Genomic DNA, 25,275 nt, shown 5'->3' on the forward strand with positions numbered 1-25,275 from the left:
TGAAGCTCAACTTCAAGCCAAACGGCCCATTAAATTGGAGCTGAGAAAACGCATCGAGCATAACGAGATCAAAACCCCCATGGGAGCGCATACATTCACGTACAGTGTGTGTGTGGATGCCAGTCTGCTTACAATGCGCTATAATTTACCTGCTTCCAGAGCGTATGTGTGTGAGCCACTTGGGGAAGAATTATCCCACCACTGCTGCTCCTTCCCTAACTAAGAAGAGGAGTTGATGCTCTTTCCCGGTGCAGCTGATTTTTATTCGCTTGCGGTTTTCTTCAACCTGGAGTTGCATACGGGAAAATATGCATGACACATGCCCGCTATAAAAGCTTATACCAATGGGACACAGACAGCAGGCGGGAACGGTCGAAATCGGAAAACAAATAAATAAGTGTGATAATTAGGCGACGCGCATAAATATCACGAAGAAAAGCAGCGACGACTTCCGACTTCGTCGGTGTGTATTGGTGGACGTCTTGAATTTTCCATTGTGCTGTTTTGGTCGCTTTTCGCTTCGCAGCTCAGTTCAGAAGTTCAGTTGGTGGAATGGTAGCGGGTCTGGCGCAATGGAATTTATTATATTTTATTTATAGCCGATTACTTTCCGACCGAGAGACTTTCGGTCCTCCTGTAGGGAGGGAAGTCTGTTTTGGAAATTCGTTCTGACGTTCGTCTAATTTTATTTGGACAACACCGGTGGTGGCGTGTCCGGTAGAAGTATGCCGCTCGTCGGATGTAGGCGGGTCTCTGCTGTAGGGTGTTGGAAGTGTAATAAAAAAATCTGAAAATATTATCATCACCCCCAAAGGGACAGAGATTGAGGACACGCGCACGTGGTAGAAGAATCAGCTGGCGGATTTTAGTCTCCTCTCAATCAAAGAGGAAGTTGTGGCCGGCTTCGCGTTTGTGGGTTTTTCGGCTTTGTTTCCACCATTTATTTATTTCTATCTAACCTAACTTCCTAATCACACACACACACACACCGGCATTGTCGTCCGGTAGGAAAGATTTCCTCACTTTGTTCCTTCGTATTTAGGTGTAAATTAATTGACGCACGAATCTCCTTCTCCCCTGTTAAAGAGTTTTTTTTCTCTCTATTGGGAAGGGAGATGCTTTTCTCTGCATAATGCTAATGGATTTCAAAATTGAAGACCTGAAAAGCCTCTGGAAGAGAGATGCCCAAAGGACGGGGGGGCAGGCCGCTAAAAAGTTCTCCCAGGCGTGTGATTAGCCAATAATACTCGCATAGAGGGCCCCTATTTTTCTGCTGGAGCTAACTTTCCGGGCCCAGTCAGAGGCCGCATTTATGGCGCAAAAGAGGCCCTCGTACGTAGGGCTTGCTCTGTTCTCTGGCCTACTCTCAAATAGCACCTTGGAGCGCCTTAAATTTTCCGATCATTTCCGAGTATGTGTAGCCAAGGGACGATGGTGTTATTATATGCCTCTGTTTACTCTGGGCTGCTGCTCCAAAATGGAGATGATGGGGATTGGGAAGGAGACGATACCCTGTCGACACCTTTTTTTTGTCTTGCTTCTCTACTTTGAGGTCGTCGTCTCCAGCTCTCCTTCAATGTATATTTGTGTGTGTGTGCTCTGTACGGTGAGCAGTTTGCATTAGCATAAACGAGGAAACGGATCCTCATCAATTCGAGTGAGCAACAAGATTTCTAATGGGTGGCAACATTTTTCGTCTAATTATTTCCCTTTTTTTCTCTCTCTTCTGCGCACCCCACATACAGGAGCATCATCGCCGTGTAGAGAGCGGTACGCCGAGCAGCCCGAGCATTGGATCGGAGATGGAGTGAAGCAGCGGCCTGAGCACAAGTAAGTAGTCGGCGTGGTGTGGGGCTAATTATGGGTACCAATATACCAATATCATCTTCGGGCGGTGCCGCACAATATCCTCTGTTCGATCACGGACCAAGTGGAGATGATGCGCCCCGGTTCGAGGGTCATTTGCGCTCGGCTAGACCCGGTTCGGAAATAGAGACCAAGTCCCCGGGGCTGACCAGAGTTTACGGTACTTACTGCTTTACCACCGGACAGCAACATGAGGCCATGTGAAGCATTTGTTTGTTGCTGATTGCATCTGGTGGCGTTGTTTCTGCGGTAGCAAATTAGGTGATGGACTGCCCGAAATAAGGCCGAGGCCGGTTTGGATTGGATTGGAATCAAACAGTGAGATGGTTCATTTGTATCAGCCATCGGGGCTTCTACTGTTGTTGGGGAATATTCCTGGAGATCCTGGAAGAATTGTGGAGACATTCCATCATTTCTTCGCCTCCTTCCAAGTGGACATATTTATTCGTCCAAATTTAACGAGCCACATTGGAAAAAGGGAACAAAAGAACATTAAACTAACCAAACTTCTGGAACGCTTTCACGCGGTCACCTCTCGATCGATCGATCATTTTAAGCGTTGAGCGTTCATTACTTGAACCACAGCCAAAACCTGCTGCTACACTTCTTCAACTCTTTGTCAGATAACCGGTTAAGTGTGCGTGCGTGCGTGCGTTGGGTTGTGTATAATTGTATAAATTACTTGTTGGACAGTTTTGCTGTGGAAAGTCTGTCCCCGCAATTGCTTCATTTTGACGGTAACGAATGAATCTGTGGTGGGCCCGGTTTTTTTACCTTCTCCCCAGTACTGCTGTTGTGGCCCCAGCGGGAGTTTTCGCTGACAGAGTGTGCTCTGTTGTTGTACCACAGGTTGACAACTTAACAGGTCAAGTTCATCAAAAATCTTTCCCCCGTTGCGTGTGTCCTGGAGAGTGCTCCGGTGACTTCGATCAATCGAAAAGCGTGTTAGAATGTCGTTAAGTTGGATGGAGAGCAACAACAAAAAACAGGCTGGATACCCTTCAGGTCGACCTGCAACCAAGTACCAACTACTCGGACAAACTCCCCGTTTACATCGACCGGTTGAACCCTTGAAGCCGGGTGGGAGACTAGTAAATCGATCATGAATATTCATTTTATCTCGCTCGCTTTAGTCGATCCTCCCAGCCTTGCTGTTGCGGGGTTGACAGTTCACAAGAGCGGTGTGTGTGTTTTTGCTGTTGTTGTTTTTGTGTGAGTCTCGAACTCCCGAGATTCTCTTTGCGCCTGGACCTTCTTCATGTCCTTTTTAAGGTATGCGGCATATTTTCAGGGATTTCTCCCGGCGCAGCAAAGCGGTCCCCGAGTCTGGTGGGGTGTGCTGTGCCTTGCTAAAAGGGCTTTTCGGCAATTTAATTAATGCCAATTTTCAGGCCAATTTCCAAAAACCCAGCAGGCGACAACAATGTTCCCCGGAAGAGATGGGGTTTGGTTGCAGTGAAAAGTCCTGTGTTTATGGTGAAGGAAATATTGAAAACGCACCCGGTTCCGTTACCAGGTTACCAGCGGCGAAATGACTTATTAGAATTGGAAATGGTCCTACACAGGAGGTGATGGCGAGTTTGTACGTTTTTCTCTTATAAGGGACTTCTGTCCCGAATTCCATTTTGTAACGAAAAAATCGAATCCCCCCCCCTCAATTTGAAGTTCGAACTGGAATCGGATCGAGCCGAAGGGAAAGTACACACAAACGAGGAGGAGGACGAGGCTTTTTATAAAATCTCGCTCCCTTGTGTCCATTTTAGTTGGCCGTCGATCTTTGTTTGCCTTTTTTTGATTTCGTTTCATCTTGCCTGCTGCTGCTGCTTTTGTGTGCCCTTTTGGGAAGTGAGAGACGTAAGGCTTCAGAGGAGTTCCGTACGGGCCTCGGCGAGAAAGGTAGGAGGACCTTCTCGATTGTTTGATTCGAGAATATCCTTTCGAGCGAAAGATGCATCCTTTTTGGACGATGTGTCCTCTCTGTGTGTAAAGAGATAGGCAGTAGCGCAGCAGCTCCTAGGTTGACAGAGTTAAATGGAGCAGCATCCTACGGGCGGCATATTGAACTACACTACTGGGCCTGGGCCTTGCGTTCGTTCCGAGCAATAGAGCAAAAGCCACACGGAGCAAAGGTAGGCTTCGGGCCGAAAGTTTAATAACGATCTCTACGTCTACGGTTGGAAGAAGGAAGGGCGGCGCAACCGACAAAGCTTTAGACACAGTTGGTGCCGTCGGCACATTACAAAAGTCGGCCCCCAAACTTAAAGGGAGAAAGGTCTCCATTAAGTTTTGCTGAGGAACTGATTTATTTGCTGCCCTGCCGTTCAACGAGAAGTCAAACGATGTGCAGTTTTTACTGCGGAATGAAAATTGCGCCATTGAAAGCAAAATCCTTTTATTTCAAAAGAGGTGTCTCTTCTCTTTTATTGGTTCGTTTCATTGAACTTTTTGAGTATTTTGTTATGAATAAAGTATATTTATTCTCTTTATTACTTCATTTTGTTTTACCAAGAAGAAATCCTTGCAACGGGAGGAGGTGGCTTCAAGGCCATTGAAGAAGAGATTTGATCTCCGATCCTTCAGTGTCCGAAGACCGAACGCCTGTACAAGATGCCACCGGCTCACCGAGAGTTTAAGGTGCAATTCTGGTACTTAAAAAACGCTCACTAAAGTCCTCGCGCAACCAAATGTTGTGCATCAACATGAATATCTCGAAGTAAAGTTAAAACACCCGTAACATCTAGCGAGTAGACAAACAGACGTTTAATTTTTGGTGTGCGCGCGCCCAGTCATCCGCACGAGGACGATAATTCCTATGGGTCATTTTGTTAGGTTGCCCTTGAACGGTATCCGGACGCTGCACCGATACGCTCCTGATGTTTCGTCGATTCCGATTCCGAGAACACAATTCTTCTCCGATGTTTGATCATGAATCGTTTTCCTAACCACCACTACCTAAGCTTGGAGCAAACCACACCACGCAATGATGCTGCTGCTCAGCTGCGTCAGACAAACAGGCATTGGCCTTCTAGGAAAATCGTCGGCTAAAATGGATTTTAATGCGAATTTTTCGGCTCACATAAGAGGCTGCGTGCGTGTGTGTGTGTTCCTTTACATCCGCTTGCTGCATGTCTGCTGGCGTTTCGAGTGCGCGTTGCTACGGTGATCGAATCTGAAGCGGTCTTGTAGGGCCTCGTGTGTCTGTATATATATCCGCAATCTCTCGAGCAAGTGGTCTGACGTGGTCCGTCTTCTTTCGTGCTCCGGACAAAACCATGCCCGGCGTTATTTGCTTCTCCGACCTGTGAAACTCACGTGGAGTGTAGGCTATGGGCGCATTTTTATGGGACGCGCATGAATGATGGTCGCGGCGCTACCTTTTGCTGCCTTCTGTGGGTTCCGGGGCTGTGTTGGTCCATGTATGGAAGCTTCAACTTCCAGTATGCAAAAATACGGGAGCCCCCGAAAGGTTTAAACCTGAGGAAATCCCATACTTTTGGCTCAATCGGTTAAAAATAAATCCCGTACGCGTTTTGTGCTGTATTGTTTTCCTGGAAGTGAACACATTTTTCATCCACTTGTTCCAGACATCCACGCGTAACATTGCTGCGGCCCAGTTTTGTGAAAATCTGTGGCGGGCGTGTGCTGTTTTATGTCTTCTGTTTGGACCAAAACAAACAACAGCAATCGCACGCTCTCTCTCGTGTATATTTTCGTAATTCAATCATCGATAGTCCTTGAAACAGGTGAATCAGATGTGTGTGTGGGTGTTCGTCCATCAACAAAACCCCCCCATCCGATCCACACACACACACAGATTGCTAACGAAACGTGTGGCAAATAGAGAAGCCCCGGAAAATTCAATCGGAAATGCGCCAAAGTGAGGGAACGCTTCACGAATCTCTTTTTCCGCAATGTGATAGCATTGATCATCATAACAATAATCGGAATAATGATGAAGCTTCCCACACAACGCGTGTGTGTGTGTGTGCCTGGGTGGCACTGGCGCAATGCCGATCATCATCATCATCATTATCATCATCATAAGCATCGTTTTGATTACGCGGGGTGGTAGATAAGTGTATTTTCCGACCGGTGGGCCCCGTGTGCCATTTCGACTGTTGTATGTGTGTTCGGTTTGGATGAACCGAAAAACCATGCCCCCCTTTTGCCGCCGACGTGATGAACCACTTGCTGCGTGCTTTTCCGATTGCATTAAGGCATCCCGTGGAAAGCGCGGAAAATTCATACACCAGCCGGGGGGAGAAAAACGCGAAACAACCAATCAATAATGCAAACACGTTCTTTCTCGCCGTTAAACTGAACCCCCGTCCTCCCCCCTCCCCCCTCCAAAGCTTCCCGGTTTTTCCTTCCCATTCGCCCGGTGAAAAACTTTCCACACACAATACGGTACAGCAGCGAGAACCCAACGGAAAATCGGGAAGAAATCGGCTGGAAGGAAAAGCAATTCGTCTTTTTCACCGATCCGGTGGAAAGCTTTTTCCCTCACCGTAAACCGTTTGCCAGCGGTAAAATACAGAATCTCTATTCGTGCGGAAAACTCCAACCCACCCTCCCTCCCCATGTCGTCCTCTTCCACCTTCCACCCGCCAGCCACCTTCCAAAGACGACGGCACACGGTCCGGAAGGTAAATTTAAAGAGACAGTTCGATTGAAGACGCAAAGTCTGCGGGAAAAGCGTTCGAAAGTTCCCTGCTGCCTGCCTGTGGCTGGGGCTGGTTTTCCACCTCGTTGGGCACGCGCGCGCATACGCGGGCCGCGCACAGGGGCTCCAAGAAAACATAAATCGAACGCAACATGGAATGTTTTAAAATTCCTCTCAAGCATAGCGTGTTCGACTTTTGTTGTGAGGTTTGGAAACTTTTTCGGCAGAACCTTTTTGGCTTCGGAGATCGTGACGTCCTGTGGGCGGGGGTACGGCCGAGGTGCTGTGTGCAGCGACCTGGAAGCAAGCCTCAGAATTCTACTGCGAGCTGGAATCTCGCCTCCGTGGTCTCCGTTGCTTCCGATCAGGAGCTCTTTAGTATGCTAGCATCTCTCGCTGTGGCTGGCGATGGTGGTGGTGCGAAGAAAAGTCAGCTAAACTTAACCGAAGCTAAACTTCAAAATGCAGAAAGCAAATAATCGAACGGAAGCTTTCTGTTGTTTGTTGGGTTCGCGTTCGGATGCTCGTTCGGGGGATAAGGTGGATTATGTTGTTTGTTCAAAAAATAATCTCCTTCTCAAAGTATGCGTTCTCGGGGTCCCACTTTCGGTTATGGATTTGGACAATGGGCACTTCGCTTTTGTACGTAGACACAACTACTGGACATACGCGCGGACGCGAGCTCTCGCTTGGATAAAGGGCAATCCTCTGACTGACTGGTACTGGGTTAGATCTCTTCTCCCCCCTAGTTTTGCGCGTTTTGTTCAAGATCACGTATTGTTAGCTTTCTGCCAGCCATTTGAAGGAAGCGCCCTTTTGTGTCCGTGCCTTTCTTACGGCTTCCCCACCGCAGATAATGGTGGGGGGAGTCAGTCGTTCAATAAATCGTGATGAACCGTTTGATGGGAATATTATTATCGTACAACCTTTTGCTTGCGGGAAGGGGAGATCGATCTCCAATCAGTTGTGTTTGCATTCGATTCCGAGCTAGCTGAGATCATCTCCACCAATGTCCAGAGGCAAAAGAAGATCGGTACGTTGAGACTTCTGTGTGCGCACGCGTGCTCCAAGATAACGGAGGTATCTCCACAAATCCGTCCTGCATCGGGAAGTATCAAAGGCGCAGAAACAAAGACACCCAAGGGCAGCAGCGTTCACCAAACTGATCATTACGCGGAAAGAGATCGAGAGTTTCCTCCCCAATTAAGACATTTAAGACAAACTCTAAAGCTAAAGCTAAAGAGAACTGGATCTGTGAAACTGGACTCGTCGTCCCGATCATGGTTAGGATTTGGGTGTATTTTTTGTAGTCTCGTTTTCTTAGATTACTTCATTCGCTCATCGGTCTGGCCCCTTTTGTCGCGGACCGTTTTCTTAATGGGCACTGTGTTGGGATCACCGTTCTTTTTTTTCTGCCCTCAACTTCAGCTCTTTTTGGCGTCTACCTGCGCTTTTGTTAGATTTTAGGTGTGTTGTTTTATGGGTTCTTTCTAGCTGCCTTTGCCTTTGGGTGTGCTGCTGCTGTGTTAATCTTGTTGCTTTAATTTTGTTTTCGGTAAGATTTTTTTTGTTCTCCTCAGTTCCAGTTCTCTTATCAGAATCCCCGAACCCTGCCCGCTTCCAGATGAGACGCGACGCTCATTATTCTCGTGCGTCTTAATCATGGCAGGATGGCTTCTCGGAACTAATTCCTACGTGAAAAAGATTGACTCCTAATTGGACGGATGAGCTGTTGGAGTATGTGTAATCGCTTTATCTAACGACGGCGCGTTAAAATCTAACCTCCGCCTCCTCCCTGGATCCACACCAACTGGGAGTTGGACATCTGGGAAGAATTTCGGGTAGGCATCTCCGCGCGGTGGATTAAAATGTCTTGCGTCGTGTCGGTATGTTCTTGTCGCCACTTGCTTCGGCCCTCTCTTTGGAAGCTGCTTTTGGTGATAAGACTTCAAGTGGTGGTTGGAATTCCTATTCGAGCGGGCACCACAGTATCTCCGGTTGACGGTGGCTTGTTCCAACAGACCAAAGCCATTGTTTCATCATCACCAATGTCGTACAACCAACAATAACGAAAAAAGCCAATATACAAGAGATGTCTTGACATACACAGACACACCCGGTAGCTTCTACCTTTCTACACGGCACGTAATCATCTGAAACAACCTCATAAGTGAAGCAGTTAAAATTGGATTTAACGAACGGCGGCGGCGGCATCTGAGGTGTAGAGTAGTCTCCTCGAGCGCGCTCTTAAGCGATGGCGCAGCGGCGACGGTTGAGCGATCGTTTTCGTCAGCTTTTTCCAGTTGCCGAAATGCGTTCTCTCTCGCTCTCGAGCCGCCGCCAGTCTATTGATACCCGGTAGGGTTTTGGAGTTTCTGAAGTTGAAGTGTGTCCAATGACGCGTTATCGGAAGATGGGTTGAAGTGGGTTTACTTCAACCGATCCCGCCGGCCGTTTGTGGATGCGTTGAAGATACATTATTTGGCCACATTTCCTCACGAAAGAAGGCACCCATAGATAGTAGTGGTGCTGCTTTCGGTGGGATGTGTGCGGTTGTTTTATGTTTGGATATTTTTAGTTTTAATAGTCCAGCGCCCTTTGTACGAATGAGTCACTGTCGGGAGGATGAAGCTGTTCAACAAGCTGGATAAGAAAACAGCTTTGATGCGCTCGTTTACTGGTAGCGGCTAGCTAGCTATAGCTATACGGCTTATCCGCATTTGATGAGAAACATAAGGCAACTCGGCACGTTTGTTTGGATGAGGAAAATCCCATTTGCCGTTTCGTGTAGCACCGGAATGTCTTTTTAAGGAGTGTGTTTTTTTGTGTGTCTTGGATAGTGGATAACAATTTCCTTTACAAATTGCAACTCCAGCGTCCCCAACTACCGAATGTAAATGCAACACTGCGCGAGCATCACTTCTGTTGGGAAACATCTCCGACTCGGCGGACCTGATGCAGTTGCTGTTTTTAACGCCAAGCTGGGAAGAAATAGTAGCAGCATCTTGTCGCGCACCGGAGGTGGTCATCCGCACGATGGATTGCTTCGGCTGCCGAGTACACGCTGCTAATGCGCGCACCGTCCTGCTGGGCAGCAGCGACTTCGCAATCGCACGCCCTAGCGAGGAGACCCCCTCGGGCGAGTCCAAAGTGTCTGCGCCATCGCCAAGACTTTCGAGAACAAAAATGGAGTAGCAATCCTTCACAGCGAGTCGCGCCTGGCGAGGAGGAGAGATGGTGGGCAGGGAAAACGCCAGCGAGAGTCAGGGAAGGTGCATAAACAAAGTCATAATTGCGGTGATGGTGGCCGAGCAAAAAACTGCACCCAAGTGGTTTAGGTGGTTGTCGACTACGCCACCGAGCAATAAGCAATGGTGTGACCTCCGGCGGGGTAGGTTTTATACCTAGTCCTAAGGTAACCACTTCCTGTCGAAGAAGGGGGCCAGCCAGTGGAGGGGGGGGGGGAGTGTGCTCTGGCTGTGGCGACGGACAGGTCTGGCCAATCTTAAGCGCTCATTAAAAAGCAACAGCGGAAAGAGAGAAAAATTACGCCATTATTCCAGGTGTCATTATCGCACCTTTCGGACCAACCGCTGGTCGGCCATGTTAACGTCGCGCGGTTTGTTCTCGCGGTGATGTGCGATTTGGATGCACGGTTGTGGAGACTAAGAACGAATTCAGTCTCCCAGGACAGCGGGAGACCCCGGAGAGCTCCAAGGGTTGTGACTTACTCACCATACAACATACCCAAATCTGACGGGTTCGTACCATGTCAGCTGTGTGTAGCGGACACACTCTATCTGTGAATATTATCACTCCAGATTGGTCCTCCGGCATTGGGCCAGCGGGGGACAGGTAGAGAGGTACGCGCCAAGTACGTACTCCAGCACCGGCAGCAACTTCACTCGGCGTTAATCAATGCACTCTCCCCGGGTGAGTGGGGTGAGGGAGTAGGCAAGATCCAAAAATGGTGATATCTTGCTCCGAAAGCGGTGACAGGCACTGTGGATCTCTGTCTTTCGCTTCTCCCTCATCCCCCTTCCCCCCAAGGGCATGGCTAGCTTGGTTGAGTGTCAGACATCGAGGCTTTTCTTTTCTGTGAGCGCGTTTCTGCCATTCTGGGTGCTATTCGTCCGTGTCCCGAGGGAACTAACCGACAAGAAATTCCTGGACCCCGGCGACGTCTTGCGCGCTTCATTGTAGCGTTCCCCCCCCCTCCACGTCCCATAAGAAGTATGGACGCTTTGTTCTTTTGGACGTGTCGGACGGTTCCAGTTTCGGGAGGTTAGGGATGAAGTTTTCTTGTCGGTGTGTCGCTCGCTGCTTCCCGCGGATAGTGTTAACTGGAGCTACTAGCTGTGGTCTCTGTGGTGTCGTGTGTAATAACGTTGTTTCGGACCTGCGCACAGAACTGGGTGGTCCGTACCATTTGCAAGCCATATCGTTTGCCATATCCATAACCACCGACTTGGCGGCGGTCAGTTCCGAATTGAGCATTCAGAATAGAGGAGGCCATGTTTTCCATTGAATAGGGTGTGCGACCTTACCATACTGCTAGGAGAGAGAGAAAGATGGGGAGCGAGGGCTGGTGGAGTGTGTATGCCCTATTACTCTGCAACAAAAACCCCATCGTTAGTGTGGCGAGAATCCGAGATAGTTTGATAGTAAATAATTCAGCTCGGTAAGAGGGAAATAATTTTCCCTGTCTTTCTTCGCTTCTTTGATACCGCCGGACCACCACCAAGATACGTTGTAAGTCCTAGTCCCGGGATATCTGGGACTCCATACAATAGAGCCCCTAAAGCGCTCCTGGGATGCCGCAATGCCGACACAAGAAATTTCTCTTTTGATACCTTGACGCTTGTGCTGCTCAGGACAGCAGATCTTCTTACACTAGGACACAGAGAAGGGCACACACACACAGAGACACAAAAAAAAATCGGTGGCCAAAGCGGAGCAGCATCATCAGGTTCGTTGTCCGATAATGCAAAAGGTTTCTCTAGCCGACTCCCCCGGTACACTTCCCGATTCCACTATTCCGCAACTGGAGGCTGGTGGCCCATTACAGAAGAGCAAATATAAATTTCACCTTTATTGCTCATTCTTTTGTTTTTCTTGCTCTGGCCGGTGGTGGCCCTTTAGTGTTTTTTTGTTGTTTTCGCCTCCCAATCGCGCCATTTCCATAGCAATCCACCATCCGAAGTTATCGCCCTCGGTCCTGTTGGAACATACTGGTCAGTGGGATATTTGCCTTTCCATCTCTCCGTCTCTCTCTCTCTCCTTGTATGTGAGTTCGGTTTTTTTTGTTCCATGACAAACATCGGCAAAGGGAGAACAAATCGTCTCACACTCCAAAGGTATTCTAACCGAACCCCAATGTCCATGCCGCAAGTAGTAGCTGCATATCGTGTGCGGGACGGGAGCGTAGGACAAAAGAGAGAGGAAGGGTGGTGCAGCGTGGTATATATCCGCTGTATAAATCCGTCCGACTGCTGCCCTCTGGTGTGCCATAAATGGAAAGGAAGAAGCATATCATATTTTGCTCGTTTTTATGCAGTACCAATTTTGCTTTCTGACCGAAGCAGTGTGTATCCCCGGAAACTTAGCCTCATGCAGCACTAGCCGGGAACCGTCTCTCCTCTCCCGGGCTAGAGAGGAAACACCTAAAAGGTTGTGCCAACCATGGAGATTCTTTCGTCCGGAAAGACCATTTTTGGCTTCCACCGTCTAGGACCCGGTGCGCAGTGTCTAGTTTATCATAAAATATGTACGGATTATTATGAAAAATTCAGCTAAGCAGAATCGGGAATGGTCATCCTAGAGCAGATGTACACTCTGCACTTGCCCCTTAGCGCCTAGTGGCCGCTCTGCCGGCGGACTATGTCTTGCAATATTTATAAGTCTTCCACAGACGGCGAGAGTAAGTGGGAGGAGAGTGCTCCTTGAAGTATGCAAACTCTACGGAAAAGGGACGCTTAAGCTGCTTCCATTTAAATCAGTCTCCGGCCCAAAGCGGAGCAAAGGCCGACCGTGTCCAAGACTGAAAATTCTTACAATCTCTTTCGCTACTTGGAACACACTACTAGGATGGCTGGACGATGTGTCCTCGCCGTGCGAGGAGGTACGCTTAAGTTCCGCATTGTCGGAAAAGGAAGTCCAGACGATGGGCTTGGTGTTTGGCGTACACCGCACGGCCAAACACAGCCAACCGACCATAATTAGCATGACGGCGCGAACTTACCTCACCAAGAGACCTAACCTCCCATTTTAGGGCCGATCGTTGTACTTTGTGGACATCGTGTTAAGAGACCAAGGAGGCAATTGAACCCATTCCTCCTCGACAGGGCACAATGAACCACGGGAAAAAGGGAAGCTTCTTTAGGCTCACTAATCACAAATTAATTTCTCTGATAATCGCATAGTCCTTCTAATGTCTTAAATTAACTGACGACTTTGCTGTGTCTCTTTTTGTAGTTTGCTCTGGAACTCGTACTTTCTTCACTTTCGAAGGTTTTTTCCACATGTGTATTTCTTGAGCGGGAAAAAAGAGCACCCGATTTGCTGTTAACCCGCGGGAAGGGCGTACAAACAAGACGCTAGACAACGGTGCACTGCCATTAACCCCAGCACAGCACCGTCCATTATTAGCGCTGTGCATGGTAGCGTCGGGATCGCGCGGAGCATTAATTGTATTTACTTTACGGACGCGCACAGCATGAATTCCGGTTTCGTGAAAATCCCCTCCGGAGGGATCTTATACGAATGCATATCTTGCGCTTTTGTGTGTGTTCCAAACCACACATCCCATGATGCCCACCAAGTCGTCCATTAGCTGTTGTTCTCCACGGCGACTCCACGATCTTTCTGCCCGTCGTCTATCACTCCAAGCGACGAAGTGTCAATGTGTATTTCGCTTTCGCTTTTCTTCTAACGCGCACTGTTGGGAGAGGTTTTTTTCTTGTTGTTGTTCCCCGAGGCGCCTTTCGTCCGGAACAATTCGTCCAGAAAATTGTTGATTTTTGAGCGATTTAGCCCTTCTCGTGCACATACACACACACAGGCGACTCTCCACTCTTCAGAGACGCTAATGAAAACCAAAAACACCGGCGTCAACGAGACTCTTTATCCATGCATATGCTCCCCAGGAAAGCATTAAGGGGCGAAAGGTAAAGGTGGTGAGTGTGTGTATGTTTACTCAAGCCAAATAGTTGAAGAAATCTCTTCAACGTTTTTGTTGTATGCAAGATATTTCCTGCATTACGTTTGTGGTTTGTGTTTGCGCTGTCACTCCTCGGCGTACACGATGCTTGTCCCCCAGTCCCCATAGTAATGGCGCTGGCCATTAGCGTCGAATGTCTCGAGAAGACAAGCAAACACACACACACACACACACAAACACTCGATGAGAACGACCGAACGGAGGAGATCCCGATGGGACTATCGGCTTCAGTGCCGTTTGCAGCGGAGTCCTCGTCAGTCCAGCGTCAGTGAGGCTATCCTTTCCGAGATCGCCAAAGTTCTTGTGCAAGGCTTATCGAAGGAGGAGCTTCTGTGTTCTGGTAGTGGGTGGGTGGGTGATAGAATGCCATAACACACCGGTAGGTGTGTGTGTTATGCTAACCAGGTCCGCCGTACCATGGCTTCCCGTCGTTGACCGGATGCTGACCGGTTGTAGGATTTAATTGATTTTCCAGAAATCCTGCGGTTTCGAATGCCATCACCACCAACGCTTCTGGCCACTTCGCTTCTGCCAGGTCGCGGGCTGGCCCGAACGACGGCGGGTACGGCGAAGGTTTGTCCAGGACTTATCGAGCGAAACCAAATCCGAGCGAAACCGTAAGCCAACCTTATTAATCCCTTTTGCCCATTGCCTTTATTGCTCGGTTTACGGTGTGGAGGTGACGTTAGGCCGGGGCATATTCCAGCTGCTTGACCACCGTGTGTGTGTGTGTATGTTGGGACTTTTGCTTGATCTCGATGAGCTTGAAATCCAATTTAAGTCGACAATGACGATGACACATGGGGACGATCGATTGGTTTGTGGGGTTGGTGTGGTTCGTGCGTGGAATGTCACCTTTTTCGAGCTGGACACAATTCACTTAGCAGTAAGCCAACGCTTAGCCGCATTAAACGATGAACGCGAGGATTAAAAGCTTGCTTGCTTGATTTTCTCTACGTTCCTACCCGGAACTTGACGATCTCCCATGGGGAATCGAGTCGCGGTGAACCTCTCGGACCACATTGATTTAGATCTTGAAGCGAGCTAGGCAAAATAAAACAGTCACTCCACTGAATCAATACTACTCTGCAGCTTCAATCGCTTCGGAACAAATCGGAAAACTTTGGTAACACAATTTTGGGGTTTACTTTCCAACGCTCCCCTCCCCCCCCCCTTCCCCCCCCAAACCCAGTAAAAACCACATCCGTTACACAGTAACCACCGGTCAACTTCATGGTGTGTTTGCATCGACCGAACCGAACAATTCCGATACTAATAATTCAGCAATAATTTGAAAACTTTCATCTTCCTGCAGCACACTCTGTATGTATCCTCTCTGTATGCTGTACACACACACACCCACCTTTACATTTCGGGGAGGATGGATTCGATTCCACTGAGGGGGGAAAATGAATTCATTGCGGGAAAGTTTCTCATCAGTAGTAGTTCCTGCCGATGTTGGTTTTTGGGTTGGGTTTTTTTTTTGTTCGCTCTCCCCTTTTTTGCATTCCTCAGCTCCATCGTGTAAAGCATCAATTATTGTAGAGCTCCATTGTTGTACGGAGGGTTTTTTTTTTAATCGATTGGGAAAGTTGGAGATGGAGTTTGGAAAATGTTCCCTCTCGCAGTGTTTTGTGTGGATATGGAAAGCGGAGGAGCCTTCTGGGGACTCTTTCGGTAGACCAAACTAATAGAGCTGTTTGGTGTTTGGTTGAAGCAAGGCATCAGGCATCCAGAATCCTGGGCGAGAGACAGCGAGCGAGGGTCATTAATATCTAGGACCCCAGACCACAGCAATTTAATATAGCTCGAACAACACTCGGCACTTGCACAATCGAAAGTATTGCATAAACAGAGTGTGCATTGATTGGAAATGAAGTTGTTCGATGATAAATGCGAAATGATGCTGTGTGTACGTGGAGATTGTGTGTCCCCCCGATTGTGTCGACAGGAGTGCCTAGACAAACATTCATTTATCATGTTCACAAGCGTCCATTTTACAACCCCATCTCCCGGGGGTGGGAATTTCGCAAACCTCCCGCCGTTGGCAACAACAACTGCAGCAGCAGTTGATTCTCTGCAGGGAATAGGCTTAACAGGCGATTAGAGCAAGGAAATCGTTGTTTAGTATATTGTTTGCTCGTTATTTTTAAAAGTACCACTGGCATGCAACTGCCACTCTCCCGGTGTGTGTGTGTGTGTACAGAGTTGTGGGCTTTGCACAAAAACATGCACATGCAGATCGATTAATTGGTTTCACAGGCGACCCGTCATGTAACTGCCCGCCGGTCGGGGGACTGGACGCTCGAACTAGAAAGCTCTCTGTCCCCTGCAATCAAGTGTGTGTACCGTAGTAATGCCATGTATCCTGTGCTCCAGCCCCCTCTCAGTTCCATCCTCGGTTCGGCTTGTGTGGTACGCATTCGCACTGCTGAGGACAAAACCCTGAGTGTTGTAATGTGCAACGTCGGCGGAACAACAACAGCAACAGGAAAAAAGCTCTACAGTGGGATGAGAACACAGCAACCCCCTAATATACTCACCACGTCCCCGAGTTTTGCATGCCAACCAGAGTTCCAACAGGTATTTTTGGTGCTCGTCCAGGGTTGGATATCCTGTAAAGTCCTGAGCACAACGCGCCCCTCCTGATCGTTCGGCCGCTGAAACCATCGTCCTTTGTAAATGTTTTGTCCACCTCCCCCCTGCGGGTGGGTACCTTGCCTGGACTCTCACTCTCTCTCTCTGTCTCCCTTTTTCGGCCCATCAAAGACACTTGTCACCTTTAAAACCATCGGCCCGGAATCGCCCGAACCTTTCTGGTGACACACCGGCGTGTGTGGAGCAATTAAGCGACAACACAATGAACTTTTCCAGCGGTGCGCGTATCGACACACACACACACTCAGCCACATTGTATACTCGATTTAAATGCATTTTTCGTGTTCAGTTAAATACTCGCTGCTCGCTACTGCCCCTCCCTTCTTCACATCCTAACACCGAGGGGAGGTGAGCAGAGTGTATGCTGCAGCATAAATAGCGTAACATAGCAAGAGCACCGGGGGGAAAAAAAGGCCCAAGCCGACAATGTGTGAATGTGCGGGATTTTTCGGCACGGCCGTTTGTATCCCGAGCCCAGTTTTGTGTGCCTATACGGGCACATACACACACACACACAAGCGCGGGAGGACGGACGGTGTTTACAACTGCTATTAACATGCTGCCCTTACAAGTTCGCATTATCAGGCGATTGGGGGGTCGAGCAGAAAGGGAAAATCGGAGGGGCGAAAAGGGAAACACAATTTACATACCTCTAAATGTTCGACACACACACACACACACACAGCTCTGTTACTGAAGTTTCCACTGTGTTTTCTTCTTCTAATAAAATTCAAATCAATTTTTCACCTTTTTAAGTAATAATTTTTCCCAGCCATTTTCACGGATAAATAGCGACGACTGTGTATCGAGCAGGTTCATTTATCTTGCCCGAAGACAACTGAGAAGGTGCTGGAAAATTATTCCCTGAAAATGCGTTCAAGAAAGCGGGTGAACCATTAATTTTCATCAAAAGACGCGGTGCCAGACATCGGCGCGGAGTTGTGTGTTGTTGAATGAAAATGCGGCCCCGTCACTTAGGCGTCAAGTGTAATACGGTGTCTTTTAATTCTGGCTGAAACGGTTTCATTTATTCACTTTTTTTTTTGTTGGTATGGCTGCCAAGTCCTGCCAAGTCCTGCCAACGAGTACACTTTGCAGTGATTAATTTTGCTTCTTTCCCATTGTTTGGGGAAATTTACCAACCTTTTTTGGCTGAGAAAATTATATATTTATATTATGTTAGAGGAGAATCAATCAATGTTGGCAAATAATATTTGAAACGATTTTAATTACCTAAACTTAGATCAATGTTTATGTAAGCGAAAAAGGGACATAAAAGCTTGTTATCCATTTTTAATTGAAAACTACAAAAAATGAAGTTTAATCGAAAGCAAACAAATACTAAATCACGATCTCGTGAATTTCCACGAAAAGGCCAAACTGCAAACATGTATGTGATCTGTATAAAAAGGGGTACACATGCTGGGACACGAGGTGAAAACAGGAGAAAAGCAGACCAGAACTGGGACATGCCAAAAAATGCAACATTGTGCACAACTATGCACGAAGAGCCACGACGGGGCATATAGGTCACACAGCAGCTGCGTGTGTGCGTGCTGTGACCCCTTGCAAAGAACATATTAGCTGTTGTTTCAGGGAAATTCCATTCTAAATATAGATAACTTTGTAGTCCTGGCCTGTATTGAACAAATTCGGCGAAGTGCGTCCGATAACCACACGTGCACGCACACACACACCAGCCTATCTGTGCTTGAGACAACAATATGGCAGTAGCCGCGGTATTTATGTGTGCGAAAGGTCTCTCCTGACGACGACCCCAGGAAAAACCCCTGATGCGCTGGAGTTGCTATAACCTAGATCGGGTAGCGTGTTGGGAAGAGCAACTATTACGGATGAATCGAACCCCATTCACCTCGACCACCCGGCGGAGGTGTGTGCATGTTTTGGGAACTTTTCGTTGTTCGTTGCCATATTTCTTCATGAAGGTTTTCCTCATTTGAATGAAGCCTATTTTCGCCAGGAAGGCACTGTTCGCGGCGCTCCCTTATCGAACCGAAAAAAGCCTCCCGTGCTCTGATGTGTTGCGCGTTGCTATTACCGCAGTCGTTATGGGTGGCGTTCCGCTCTAAACGAAGTGCTTACTACGGCGTCGCCTGAATGTGGGCAATGCGTAGAACACATGCCGAACAATACAGGTGCGCTCGTATGTGTCGCTGTGGAAGGATAACCGAGAGCCACCTTTCCCAAAATACGCTCACTGCCGCAGCATAAATTTCCATCTAGCCAATGCGAATCAGCCCTCGCTCCCCCTCGGGGTGGCTTTATTGTCTGGATTCTCTCGGTTTGGCTTTACCGCTGCTGCGTCTAGCCGAGTGCGTGAGTTTTGCGTACGTTCCTTTGCCCACCCGGTGAAAAAAAAAACCCCAACACCCCACAGCAGTGAGTTCCCCGTTCGGGGCCAAAATATGGCTGTGGGCGAACGACGAGAACGCGCGTTTGCGTAAGTGGTGGTGGTGCGACTCGTTTGTCGTCCTAGTCGTCGCCGAGCCGGGATGCGATTGACAGCTGAAATTTGCCCGTATTCCGAGACCGGAAATCCAATGCTCGGTCGGCGCTCTGTGTTTTGTTTTTCCAGCTGGCTGGTTGGCTGGTTGGTTTCGTTGGTCTGGAGGAAGCTCAGTTTCCAGATACTGTGCGGTTTTTCATCGCGATAGGGTTCCAATTGCTGCGTGTTGTTCCATCAAACGATTGTCGGGGAAAGCGCATTCCCCGCGTTCATGATGATGATGATGGTGGGGTTTTGGGACAACACGACGACGACGACTCCTTTTGAGCTTTCCCCGGGCGTGTTGGCAGTGGGGAGGGGGAGAGTTGATTTCCATGTGGCAATGATGGGCGATGTTTACCAATCACTCGCGCGCGCGCGCCATTCCACGGATTGTTTCCAATTGCTGATTTATGTTGCACACGCGGCTCAAATTCGCATATATATGCGAATCGGGCTGTTGTTGTTGTTTCGCGAAACGTGACAGTTGATGCCTGATGAAGTTATCGTTAGTGGAGGGCGGCGTTTAGAGCTGGCAAAAACAGTGATATCCTGTCACGTGGATTTTGTGTAGGATTTTCCACCAGCATTGATTGGACTGCGTGCGGGAGATGAATTTCGTTACGTCGTCGTGCCGGCGTCGTGTGTGGTGGTGGGATGTGTGATTGTATTACAATAATTGTTGAATTCTTTGAACATAATACTTTAGTCTCCAACGTTTATTTACTACGCGTGTGGCTCTTCTTAAGTCTTCAATTTTACTACCCCCATCTGGCACATGATTCACCTGACGAAGTTCGCTGTTTTATTTCCAGTGATCAATTCCGGAGAATGCGAACCGAGTGGCAGCAGAAAGCACAACCACCCTCCGCTTCTGGAGGACGGAAATCCAGTCGGCACCATTTCTCGCTTATCGATCATAATCGAATAATCCACTCCCAATCGACACGTTCTTAACTTTTGCCACTTTATGGATGCCCGACAAAACAACTCCGAGACCGAGAGCGCGCTGCGGAAAACACATCCGGAAGGTCCTAAAAATATCGATCTACTACTGCACAGGAGGGAGCTATCAGGATGGGTGCGGTGGAAAAATCGATCCACCTCATCATGAGTTCGGTCGGGGGTGTGTGTGGAGAAAACCCGCCGCAACATAAAAACCCGGAACACAACATATCAGTGAATATTTATTTCGCTCGCTGGCTTTTATCGCCCATCAGAGTCTGCTCTCATCTCCTCGTGTGTGGGTTTTTACCGAAACACTGCTCTGATCCTCTTCCGGAAAGGAGAAATTGGTGTGAGTTAAGAGACCGGTTAACTTATTTTTTTCCTCCGGTTGATTCCTATTGCCTGCTGGCTGGTGGTTGGTAGTGGTGTGTGGCAGGAGGACGGCAAGGACAACAACTCAAACTGAAAACCATCCGCTTTTTGTTGTTGGTGATGCGGAATAAAATAAGACGAACGTGTGTGTGTGTTGGGTGGGAACAGGGCGGAGCAGGAACCCGGGTGGTGGTGGTGATGGTATGTGAAACGTGAGTTGCATGCCAACGTGCGGATAAACGAAAACTCCCAGCAGCAGCAGCAGCACCATTTCCCTAGGTTTCGTTCGTGTACAGCGTTCAGTCTACCGGATCTAGACTGTTGTATCGGGGAAGGGATCCGCGGGAAGGGTATGGAGAGGGTCGGTGAGGTCGCGTGCAAATCGTCTGCATAGCCAGAATATCGCTACTTTCAGACCCTCGGAATCTGCCCCGAAGGGACCACACCACAAACGTAACCGGCTGGCTGTCTGTGTTTCTGTTTTTGGCCCAGTTTTTTTTCCGAGCTTCCAAGTTGTCTGAGCTCCGAATTCTAGGTTGAAGTTGGGTCGGACCACAGTTTATTTGCAGTGTGGCGATGATATTGGTGATGGGCTCAGAAAAAAATATTCTTCATGGTTTTGAGAATTGTCAGCGTGATAAATAACCATGGTCGTACTGAGGACCTGGAGCAGCTCTCTAACAGCAAATTCATACGTCACCAACTCATCATCCTCGAGACATTTCTGTAGTGTTCTCGGGGGTTTATTTGCGGTCCAAGAAGAGGATATAAGGATCTCTGTGTTCCGGCTTTGGTCCGTTACTCAACAAAGCTCATCAACCACCACTATGCGGATGCGATGTTATTAACTCGTGCAACCTCCAACCGGGTGTCGCCCCGAGAGTTCCTGATGCAGCACAATTCCACAGTTTTAATATCTGGTCGCTGTGGACATTTAATTTCTTGTCCCGCCCCGAGGTGATGCCCATCGCAAACTTCTGTGGTGACGAAAAAAATCGTCCCCCACTCGTCATGTTTAATTGAAAAATTAATTTTGTTTGGATTTCCGGGTTAGTTCTCGCGCGGCAGCCTGCGATTCCGGATCAAAAGTCAACGATGATGCGCGGTCAGCGAGCTGGTGGCCAGCTTATAGAGCTCCGGGCAGGAAGGTTCATTCGCGCTCTTATCGCCGTCGTCGTCGTTTGCGTGTTGACACTGATTCAGCAGAACACTATCATCATCCGAGTCTCGGCGCAAAGTCACACAATCAAGCAAGGGCCGTGTTTTTTCTTTTTGTCGCTACTTCTCCCAAAGTGGAAAAATAGGACACGAAGAAGTGGGTCACGCGAAAACCTTCCCCACCGGAGGAGATTTTGGTGGAGAGAGAAGGCAGCAGCGCGATCCATGATTATTATCCCCGCGTTTGGTGTGTTGCGTGTCCTGTGCGGTGTGCGATAAGAATTTAGACGAAATCGGAGAGAGATGGCCGACGGGGTGGCCTAAAGTAAACGCAAACAAACCTCGGTTCGTGCGAGCGAGTAAAGGCGGAAAACAAATGATAAACGCTTTTTTTCGGCGGATTGGACGGAATATAAAAAATGATTCGCTGGAATACCCCCCCCCAAAACCTCTCGTGGACTGCGGCGGGTAAACGGAATCTAGATGAATATTCCGATAGAGGTTGAGAGTTGCGCGATGATGAGCAGAAGCCGCAGGAGTCGCAAAAAAAGAAAATCTGAAATAAATAAATAAACGAGCAAACGACGGACGAGCATCAAAAGCGCGAGCGACGACGCGACTCCACTCTCCGCAATCTGCTAAATCATCAATTTTAAGGGATTATCATATGATTTATTTTTATCACGCTCTGATTACGGTTTTATAAAGGATTTTTGTTCTGCGTGATGGTTCAAAGGTTTTTGGGGACCTTTTTCCTCTATTCGTTACTGATTGTTCCTTGAAGAGTAACACGTTAGAGTGAGCTATCGTTTGGTATTTCCTACTATTTTTGCCACCATTTCGGTTTAGCAAAGACCAACTTATTTAACTAATGCTACACTTGCGCCATACAAGAGCGTCTCGCTCTAAGCATTGTATATAAGAAATTCAAAGTTATCTTTATCAAGTAATCAAACAATCCCAGGCAGAGAGTGGTGGGTTCCCTTGCTTCGGCCCGTATCAATGATCAGCGCTTTTTGGGGGGATACGCGCTTAGACGCCTTGCTCAGTGATGCGAGAATTATGAAACCTGGTCGCTGCTGGTCCCGGGCTCAGGCATCGACTCGGTCCCATCTGCTGTTCGGCGCTGGCAGATTCATCGATCAGGAAAGTACAAAGCTTAATTAAGCCATAAAATTTCCAATTATCACGATGAAGTAATTAATCGCTTGTGGCGGTTTTTCGATGAAGCCTTAGACGCCCGGGAGGGGCGAGGGCGACTCATCAACGGTCGGTGTCTTGGCAACCTTTACACATCTTCCTACGTCTCTCATCCTCCTGCACAACGTTGGCTGTGGATGATGAGGGTTCACAACAACTCCTAGACGTTGGCAATCGATCCGCGCTCGAAGGGAAGGTCGGACCGGAAGCAAAACAATTGGAGAGGAAAACTCCAGGTGTCCGAAGCTTTGCTGCGACAAATCCTGCCACGGAACGATGGTTTTAATTTCCGCCCCTTCTTAGACGCTTGGCATAAGCCTCTCGCCCATGTGACGTTTATGACGGGCGAATGACATCAAGTGGCGAATTACTTATCGACCACGGCACACGGAAAGCTCCTCTAATAGCAGTGCAGATAAAAAGACCCGATTTGAAGACCTTGAAATTTTCGGCCAGCCTCACACTCGCGTGCATCACACTACTTGTTGGTCCTTCGATATTCTGTCGAAACCGTCCATCAGCTCTGAGGTGTGGTGTGTGTGTGTTGTATGTCTGCGGTGTCGAGTGTTTCTGCGCTTCGCCTGCGCATTCTGCTGACTAATTGTGAACAAATTAAAAAGTTTTAATAATTAATTAAAATACTATGAAGCGTGTATTTCAAGGGAGAAAGAGAGCGAGTGAGAGTGAGACCTGTGCGCGCGCGAGGTCCACCGCTTCCGGACCCGAGCTCAGAGCCTAGGCAACGCCAAGTTTTAATGAGGTTTTTCTCAATTCCTTGATTTTGACGAGTATATTAACAGTGAGCTTAATGTTTGTTTTTTTCTGCTTCTTTCTCTCGTTACAGATTGCTGATTGCTGCAAATACAATAACAGCGCCCAGCGGTCTCTCCCGCGATCGGGTCACCACAACTTTACCCAGGGTTTCTGCAGTGCAGTAGTATATGTGCCGGTGGTGTATATGTGTTTTGAGTTGCCCCCGCCGGGTTGTAAGTTTTGTAGCCGTGTGCAGTTTATACCAGATTTTCCAGATGGGGCAACAGTGTGGTGTGGTGTAGCCGGTGAAAAGCGTGAGTGAAAAGCGCTTTTCATTACACGTAAGCGCGTGTGTGGTGCTGTTTCAATGTCGTCCAGTGTGCGGTGGTAGAAAGTGTTTCTCCTTTTGTTTTCCTGTGTCAGTGTGTGTGTGTGCGTGTGTGAGCGAGACGGGTGGATGTGGCAGGGAGAGAATCGGGGAAGGAAGAAGCTGTAGTTGGGAGGAGTGCGTAGAAGAGAAGTAGGGGTTAGGCATCCACCACGTCCGCCACCGGGGTTTGTAAAGGGCAGCAGTAGTGGCGTTACATGTGGGAAATGTTGGATCCCGACCTAGAGTGTGGCAATGAGTGTGGGGGGCCGGGTCCTCCCCCGGAGTTTCTCGTGCCACCCCCACCCCGGCCACCCTTTCTGGCGGAGCTGGTCAACTGCAACGAGGAGCAGCTGCAGCAGACACCGTTCGGTGGAGGTGCCTCCGGTGCCTTCGCCGATGTCGACATGTGCGAGGCGTTCCCGGTAAGTAAGGAGGGTAGCAGTAGCGTAGCTAGACATAAATCGTAAAATATCGATTAATTGAACGTTTCGTTTCGGGTCAGAACACAGCAGAATGCAGAATCGAAGCGTAGGTAATGCTCGGCCATTTCGTACATGATTGGTGAAAAGTTGCGAACGAGAAGAGGACCGTCGTGTTGTACTCCCCTTGTTTGGTTTATTGAACAGCTTAAGTCCGGACTCTCCATCCCGGGCGGAGAGTGCTTTAGATAATAATCCTTCGTACGGTTAGCCACACATGCACCAGGGAATCGGAGGGTGGAGAGAGAGAGGGAGAGAGAGTCCAAAAAGGTAAAACCAACAGCAGCAGCTGCTGTATCCCGTAACACGGTGGTGCCGTAATCCGTCTGAAACGTTTCTTTCCGAATTCATCAAATCCTCCGTGCTCCGGCCGCACTTGTAGCTGTTGCTGGCCCGGACTTGAGCACGGGGTTCCTGTCGACTCCACTCATCAGATCGGATTAAGTGTAATTGAAAGCCTGTTTCTCTGCTCTCGCCCAAATCATGTCCCCGTTCTGCATCACATCGGCTGCATCCGTCTGTCTGTGGATGTAGAATCGTCCAGGAGATTTTTTTTTGGTGGAGCAACTCGTCTAAGTCCAGAAACTCCGGCTTCAAGCTAGATAGAGATACTTGACTTTTTACACACCAGAGTTGGAGGTCGGATTTTTTCATAATTGAAAATTTTCTACCGCTACTGGAAAAGGGAAAACTCAACATTGGGAAATCCTGTTTTTTCTACTCTCTTTCTTCCACGAAGTAGACCTGCACACATCCCATATGTGCGTTCCTTCTTTTCGTGTTATCTTTTCGTCGAAGAGAACCCTTTTTTTACTTACCGTGGTGTCTTCCCTTATCACGCCTCACCAAAAAGTCTTCGTCTATTGTCCAGCGAAACAAACTCTTTCGATTATTTTACACCTCCGTGGCGTAGTAGTTGGTGGAGTTCGCTTTCAGCACATTGTCATCGGGAGTCGGTTATCGCACGGTTCGCATCTTGAGGCCCCATCATCATCCACTGTGTCCAGTACGATCAGTTTTATACGCTCTGGATCCTTATTGTTTGGGGGATAACAGACAATAAACCCGGAATCCGGACCAAGT

At 48.5% G+C, this 25,275-nt stretch overlaps 1 protein-coding gene across 3 annotated transcripts in view; it reads left to right on the plus strand.

Annotated features, from left to right (window-relative positions):
- The window catches only part of LOC118503223 (putative uncharacterized protein DDB_G0282133), a 128,462-nt gene that overhangs the window by 20,247 nt on the left and 82,940 nt on the right, over positions 1–25,275 (plus strand). For all 3 annotated transcript variants that reach the window (XM_036036221.1, XM_036036219.1, XM_036036220.1), the window contains 2 exons: positions 1,746–1,830; positions 23,435–24,135. In XM_036036221.1, coding sequence (XP_035892114.1) covers positions 23,929–24,135 — 207 coding nt within the window. In that variant the 5' untranslated portion in view covers positions 1,746–1,830; positions 23,435–23,928. The remainder of the gene's footprint in view (positions 1–1,745; positions 1,831–23,434; positions 24,136–25,275) is intronic.

Source organism: Anopheles stephensi, chromosome 2, assembly GCF_013141755.1.
Source record: "Anopheles stephensi strain Indian chromosome 2, UCI_ANSTEP_V1.0, whole genome shotgun sequence".
NCBI lineage: Eukaryota > Metazoa > Arthropoda > Insecta > Diptera > Culicidae > Anopheles > Anopheles stephensi.